The sequence below is a fragment of the Mesoplodon bidens genome (genome assembly GCF_964165515.1).
Source record: "Mesoplodon bidens genome assembly, chromosome: 7".
In the NCBI taxonomy this organism is placed as follows: Eukaryota; Metazoa; Chordata; class Mammalia; order Artiodactyla; family Ziphiidae; genus Mesoplodon; species Mesoplodon bidens.
Genome location: NC_138164.1, coordinates 10,333,548 through 10,340,897, shown reverse-complemented (window position 1 = coordinate 10,340,897; position 7,350 = coordinate 10,333,548). Strand labels below are relative to the sequence as shown.

The 7,350-nt window shown below is 51.9% G+C and overlaps 1 protein-coding gene across 2 annotated transcripts in view; it reads left to right on the top strand.

The window, feature by feature from the left end:
* The first annotated feature begins 3,074 nt into the window (after positions 1-3,074).
* The window catches only part of UBASH3B (ubiquitin associated and SH3 domain containing B), a 140,754-nt gene continuing 136,478 nt past the window's right edge, over positions 3,075-7,350 (top strand). Inside the window, exon 1 of one of the 2 annotated variants that reach the window (XM_081239033.1) lies at positions 3,075-3,549. In XM_081239033.1, the coding sequence (XP_081095159.1) occupies positions 3,389-3,549 (161 nt within the window). In that variant the 5' untranslated portion in view covers positions 3,075-3,388. The remainder of the gene's footprint in view (positions 3,550-7,350) is intronic. The other variant, XM_081239034.1, reaches the window with a different exon arrangement.

Below are 7,350 nucleotides of genomic sequence, written 5' to 3'. Positions count from 1 at the left end.
ACAGCAGCAGTCTTGAATAAAATGAGTGCTGGCACTGGGCTGAAGCCTGACGAGGAAGCCGGGATGGGATTTCTGTAAAAGTGCCTCAGACAAAACAGTTTGAGTCTAAGGTGTCTGGTTTTTCCATAGTGCTTTTTCCAGGCTACCTAAAACTATTTTTATACCCATCATTTCCTCTCACAGTTTGCCTAGAGGAGGGAGAAAGACAATTCAATTTTTCTAGAGAAACAGAGATCCAGCAATTCTGTGTCAAGGGGGATAGGAGTGAAACTGAGTCCCCGTAAAACTGAGTTCCGTTACCAAGTTTATGACTAATCTCTCTATCCAAAACTTTCCTTTCTTGTCCCCTCTGACTTCAATCCTGTGCGAACTGAACACTAATCTACCAGAGTCAGATGACTAAAATTGCTGTGGTCGATAACATCCTTAACATACTAAAATTGCTGTTGTTGATAAAACTGCTGTTGTATCATTAGATATCATCATTAACAAACAAACTCAGGTTTCTCCAGGGCAAGAGGAGCTAACAGGCCCCCGAGCCATGGACCACGTGGCCAGAGAATTGTAAACCAGAGACATCCTGACTCCGAGAAATGTCACAGAAATGTCACAGGATGAGGATTAATCCCAGCTTCTTTGTTCTTCTTTAGAAAAAAACAAAACCAAAAAAAAAACCAGGGAATTCACTGGCGGTCCAGTGATTAGGACGCAGCACTTTCACTGCTGTGGCCGGGGTTCAATCCCTGGTCAAGGAACTAAGATCTCACAAGCCATGTGGAAAAAAGAGAAAGAGAGAGAAACCAAAAAAACCCTAACTCAAAGATCAAATTGGGATGGATCTGAGGCTTGTCTCCCACTTCCTTGCTTGGTGCCCTGCAATAAACACTCTACTTCCCTTCACCACAATCTGGACACTTTGAGTGAGTGGACCCCAGTTCAGTGCGGTAACAGGAGGAGTCAAAAAGGTTATTATTTGACCAAGTTATTTTAATAACATGGCATCTCTTCCTCATCATAGTAATGGCAGTTAGTGGTTGTTTGGACAAATTTTAAGGGTTCAAACCACTTACTGGCCATGTAATCTTGGAGAAGATGCTTGATCTCTGTCTCCTTCAAGATCTTCATTTGTAAAATGGCCAATGGTAATATGGCGGTACCTACGTCATTGCCTTGTCAAGGGACTAACGAGTTATATGTGTAAGATGCTAAGAACAGCATCAGTTCTCAGTAAATTTCAGTTGTTATTTGTGTGGTACTTACGGTTTACAAAGTGCTTCTACAGACATTATCGCTTGACTAGGTTCCAGATCATTTGACTCCCATCCCAGGCATTTGGAAGAAATTCAGAATATCGGGTAAGGTCCAGCGTCGTTTACCGAACACGTCCCAGGGAGGCTAGTCTACTAGGTATGATTTGTCTCTTTGCTCCATGCCCAGGAGAAGCCCTCTGCCTGGCTTCAGGACACTTCCTCTGCTCCGGCAGAAGCCCCCACCCAGGAACTTTTCCTCATCCCTTACACAGCAGGAGACAGAATTATGCACATTGTTGCTTAAGCCCCAGTAGTCCTTATCTCCCCACTTCCAAACACCACTGGATATTTTTTAGAAAACAAATTCTGGGCTAAGAGAATTAAGCTGTGTCATTTCCCCTGGTAAAACCCTTAGACGCTTTATAAAGCAACATCAAAAAGCTGCTCCCTGAGAGCTGGTCATCATCCCTGCCCCATGCTCCAGGCAAGGGAAGGAGCTGACATTTTTGGAGAACCCAGAGTGTGTAAGGTTAGTTACTATGATGCATACAGATAAGGACACGGGGCTGTAGAGAGCAGAAGCAACTCATTCAAGGCACCAAAAGCTCTGGCTCTGACTTACCAGCCCTACAATCTTCCTCAACCTCTCTGAGCTGAGTTTTCTCTTCTGCAAACTGGGATAAGAATCATACACACCCCATAGGGTCATAAAAATTCAATGAGTTAATTCATTTATTATCCTGAACACAATGACTGACACATACAAGAGCCCAATAAATGTTAGGTGGTGTTATAATGATTATTATTACCTGAAAAAGAGCAGCCGGGGTTTACTCTCTGCCTTTTGCATTACACCTGGCAGGGTCCTTGTCCCTGACTGAGGACCGTAAGTTTGTCTCCGAATGGAAGAGCTTTAACATCCCCAAGCCAAGTTCATGGTGTGGGGCACTGGGGGGTAGGGATGGCTAGGACTTCTACCTTCTTTGAGGTGGGAGTAACTTGGGCCAACCTATGATGCAATTTACTTATTCGTCACTGCTGAGCAGTGGTGATCCAGTCTTTACTTTGAATGCTTTTATTGATGGGGTACTCATTTGCTGTTGAAAATCAACCCATTCCACGTTGCACACCTCTTACAATTAGAAAGTGTTCTTTCTCTGTTCCGGCTCCCTCCACCCTCCTCCATTTCCCACTTCCTTCTTCTCTGCCTCCTTCCTCCTGGCATCTTCCCCTCCCTCCTCTTTCTGCCCTGTCCTTTCCCTCCCTTCCTCTCCCCTCCTAGGCCAAGAGCCCCAGGTTCCACCCTTTGCCCTGAAGTCACCATCTAGGCCACGGAGGTCACGGAGAACACAGAAGGTCTTCAGTGTGGTCCCTTAGCCAGCTGATGGGAACTTGGTCTCCAGTAGCCGTAACCCAATCCTCTGGGTTTTGCAGGGTCTTTAGGAAGCAAAACCTTTTATCTGGGCCTCATGGCTTCGCTTTCTGGTCCATTAATGTCATCCATCAGTTCGACCAATTTCCATTAATAAAACCCCATCTAGAACCACAGGAAACTTGAAGTGGGTTGATCTGGTGTCTTGAGGCCCAGCTGGCCCTTGATGGAAGCCATGGAGAAGCTGGAGCGCTGGGAGTGACTCTCCGGAACCAAGGTACACAGGCAGCCCTCGCTGGTTCGAATCCGCTGCTCAGAGCACCTGGACTCCAGCCGCGGGCTGCGCTGCCGCTTTAAGAGAGGGGCGGGGCCCGGGTACTGGCGAGGCAGGGCCGGCCCACAAGGCTCCTTTTCCTTTTTGATCCATTCAAAAATTACTCAGTGCAAATTCCCGGACTGCTGGGAGCGGAGAAGGAAAGGGGCGGAGGAGAGAGGGCTGCTGCGGGCGCCGTGCAGGGGGCACCCGGGGCCCGAGGGGCTGACGGCCGGTCGGGGAGAAGCCGCTCGCGGCGGGCCGTTCTGGCTCCGGTGGCCTCACCAGGAAGCGTCAGAGTCTCGACACAGGGGAAGCTCCGAGCGCCGCCGCCGCCGCCGCCTCCCTGCCGGCACCGGGTCCCCGAGCCCCCGCCCCGGCTCCGGGCCAGCCCTCCGCCCTCCGGGACCCTCCGGCTCGGGCGCCTTTCCGGGCGATGGCTGGCCGCTGAGCATGGCTCAGTACGGCCACCCCAGCCCGCTCGGCATGGCTGCGAGAGAGGAGCTGTACAGCAAAGTCACCCCGCGGAGGAACCGCCAGCAGCGCCCCGGCACCATCAAGCATGGATCGGCGCTGGACGTGCTCCTGTCCATGGGGTTCCCCAGAGCCCGCGCGTAAGTGGCTGGGCTCGCCGCCCGGGCGACCCCTCCCGCCCCAAGCGACCGGCCCTCGGCTTCGCTCCGGCTCGCCTCCCGGCGCCTGCCGGGCGGGCTGCGCGTTCCCCGCTGCCCACGACCTGTTGGGGGTAGGCTGGGCGCGCGGGCGGCCCGGGACTCGGTTCCTCCAGGCGGGGGTGCAGGGGAGAGCGCCGCGACCGAGCGCTGGGCTGGGGGCTTGCTGGCGATGCCTACGGTGAGGCGTACCTAAGGGCGTGGGATGCCTAAGGGCTCGGGCACAGGGTTCGAGTCCCGGGTACGGTGGCCCGCGCTCGGCCTCAGAGGGTGGGGCTAAGCGAGTCTCCCTCGGGCTCCCCGAGGTCTCCAGCGCTGAGCCGCCGGGGAGGCGGGGCCCCACCGAGGATTCGGGCACCCTCTCGATCCGGAACGCCGGGCTGGCTTGGGATCCTCTGATGGCTGGGAAAGGGCAAGGCACGGCGGGGCAGGGAGGCCGGCGCTCCCACTGCTGCGGCTTCCAGCTCCGGATGTCGCTCTCGGGTTCTGCCTCCCTCGGAGTAGGAGGGGCGGGAGCGTGGGGATTGCCTCGTGTTCATTGATGGGGAGGATGGAATGAGAAGGGGAAGCACTTCCCCCAGGGGCCATGGGTTCTCGTCAGTGGTGACGGCAGCGCAGGAATCTGTGGGTGCCTGAGAGTGAGGAGGGGGAGCAATCCTCCCTCATCCTTCTTGCTCCGGGAGGGCGGGGTAGGGAAGGGCAGAGGGCGCGCAGGTGGCTGCCCCAGCAGCTTGCTGGGAAGAGGCCTGGTCGCCGGCCCCAGGCAGCAGCGGCAGCAGGAGTCTTAGGAGGCTGGCCGCCCAAGGCCGTGGGGCTGGAACGCTGCCTGGGAAGAAGACAAGTCCGGGTGGCCAGGCCCTTCTCCCTCCGTTAATTCCTCACATGAGGATTTCTTAGGCTGGGACACAAGGCCTGGGATCCTTGTAGGGCGCTGCTTCTTTGAATGACATCACCTGAACAGGGAGTTGGGCAAACTTTATCAGAAAGGGCCAACTTGAGGAAAGTTTGTTTGCTTCTCCCTTTTTTCAGTGATAATGCTAGGTCTCCCTTACTTGGCCTCTGGGCAAACCTTTATTCTTTACTATTAACTTGGCTGTAATCTCTTGATCAAAGCTGATCCCTGGTTTTATCATTCCACCCAGCCTGCTGGGACAGGTCGGAGTGGCCTTGGAAGGCCATGAAATGGACTGACATTTCTGCCTCCCACTAACTTCCAGTTGCTGAGGCCAGAGTTACAGGGGGAAGATGTGGTGGCTCTGCAGGGGTGTGCCAGGTGTGGAAGCTGCAAGTCAGGTCCTTCGTGTGATGGATGTGCATAGCTGTCCTTAAGAACGGGCAGGTGGGGGCCAGAAGTCTGTGGGGCAAGGCTGCAGAATTAGCACAGCCCCAGGCGTTTGCCTTTTCTGAAATGAGGCCAGCCGTTAAGGACCTAAATTGCTTAATTAAGGGAAGAAATGCTTAACTGAATTCTTCAGACTGTGGTGTTTGCTCTTGGAGGTGGTTTTAACACGACCTCTTCTTTCCTGCACTGGGTCCAAGAGGCCTTGTCTACGTGCTGAAACATTAGGATGATGGTTTAATTTTGGCTTGTTCAATCCCTGAGATCTCATAATAACTAGCATTTAGTGAGTACTTACTATGTACTGTTCGAAGCACTTCACATTTATTATCCATTTTATCCTCCCAGCAGCCCAGTGAGAAAGGTAATTATATGCCCATTTTATGAACCGGGGAACAGAGGTTTAGAGAGGTTGCATAACTTGCTTAGGGTCACAACAGTGAGCAGTGAACCTGAGATTCAAACCCAGGCATGTGTCGGCTCAGCTCAGGCCTCACATCCAAGACCAGGATGTAATGAGTTCATGTGGGTAAAACACTTAGAGCTGTGCCTGGCACACAGTGGGTGATCTTTAAGTGTTAGCTACTGTATTAGTTTCTGTTTTAACAAATTACCCCATTCCGGGTTGTTTAAAAACACAGAAATTTATTCTCTCACAGTTCTGAAGGCCAGAAGCCCTAAATCAGCATCCCTGGGTTGAAATCAAGGTGTTGGCAGGGCTCTGCCCCCTCCGGAGGTTCTAAGGGAGAATCTGTTCTTTGCCTCTTCCAGCTCCTGGTGTCTGCTAGCATTCTTTGGCTTGTGGCAGCATTCCTCCGATCTCTGCTTCTGTGGTTGCCTTGCCTTCTCTTCTTTCTGTGTCAAATCTTCCTCCGCCTCTTTCCTATGAAGACACTGTGATTGCATTTAGGGCCTCCCCAGATAATTCAGGATAATCTCCCCATGTCAAGATCCTTAACTTAATCTCATTCACAAAACCCTCTTTTTAGCCATAAGGTAATATTCACAGGTTCCAGGAATTAGGACATGAGTATTTGGGGAGGAGCCCCTTTCAGCCTATCACAGCTACTATTATTACTAGCACTGCTTCTCTTTACTGGAAAGGTAACAGAGTGGGCCATGATGAAACATCCTGGGGAGGGGGGTACGTTTGCTGTTCTGTCTCCTCAAATTCTCTGTCTTGGAGCGTCAGAGCCCTTGGCGGTCACCTGATCTAGTCTACTCCCTACCTGGGCTGGCATCTCTTCTACTTCAGCCCAGAGAGGCTGATGTGGTCAACCTTCCTCTTAATAACTTAATCAGGTCAGTGAGAAGAGGGACTTCTCCCCAGGGCCATCTGAGATTCCAGAGAGCAGACTTTTTTTTTTTTTGAATTTATTTTATTTATTTTTTACACAGCAGGTTCTTATTAGTCATCCATTTTATACACATCAGTGTATACATGTCAATTCCAATCTCCCAATTCATCACACACACACACACCCCCCACCGCTTTCCCTCCTTGGTGTCCATACGTTTGTTCTCTACATCTGTGCATAGAGCAGACTTTTAACTTCATTTTGGAGAGTTGTGAAGAAAGAGAGCAAAGGCACCGGGCTCCGCTTCTGAGAAGCCTCTTTCTTAGGCTTTAAGCCTGGAGGAAGGAGCGTGATGAAATGGAACGTGGGAGAGAGCAGTGATGGTTTCCTGGATTCAGGAAGACCAGGCTGTGATGTTTCAAGAAGGAATGAGACCGAGGTCTGGAACACAGCCCTTTGGAGGGAATGGTGGTAACCAGGGCTGGCAGCTCTGGTTTCCCTTCTGGGTGTAACTGCATCTGATCTTGTGCAGCAGCAAGAAGGGCCCTTCCACTGGGCTCTGGGTGGACCGTAGAGAGCTCGGATGCCAGCAAGGCCCAGGTCCCATGAAGCCTGTGCTGTGCTCTGGTCTTGGATAAGTCACTCAAGCCCTCAGGGCCTAGCTGGCTCCCTCTGAGGGGAACAGGATTAATTAGTGCATGCTTATTAAGTGCTTGACAGCTACCGAGAGGAGTCCGGGTATGTTCCTCTAGCTCATGATGCCCCTGGAGCCGTGCTAGGTTTTTTCCATCCAACACTATGACCTTTGGTCCAACTTAGACGCTGCTGTAGAAGAACAGCAGCCATGTGGAGAAGGTTCGAGAACTGGCCATTTATATTGTGTGTGTGTGCGCATGTGCGTGTGTGTGTGCGTGTGCATGCACGCACACATGCAAGCACAAGGCAAGGAGGTGTTAGGGAGGCCTCAGGAAGGACGCTTTCAAGGGGCCAAAATAGCCTATCCCTTTTTCTTTCTATGCCCTTAGCTCTTCCTTTTCCCCAAAGTTCTAAAAATAAAGGCCCAGCTTTGTCAAGACTGGAGTGAGGTAGGTTGGAAGGAAAAGGAAG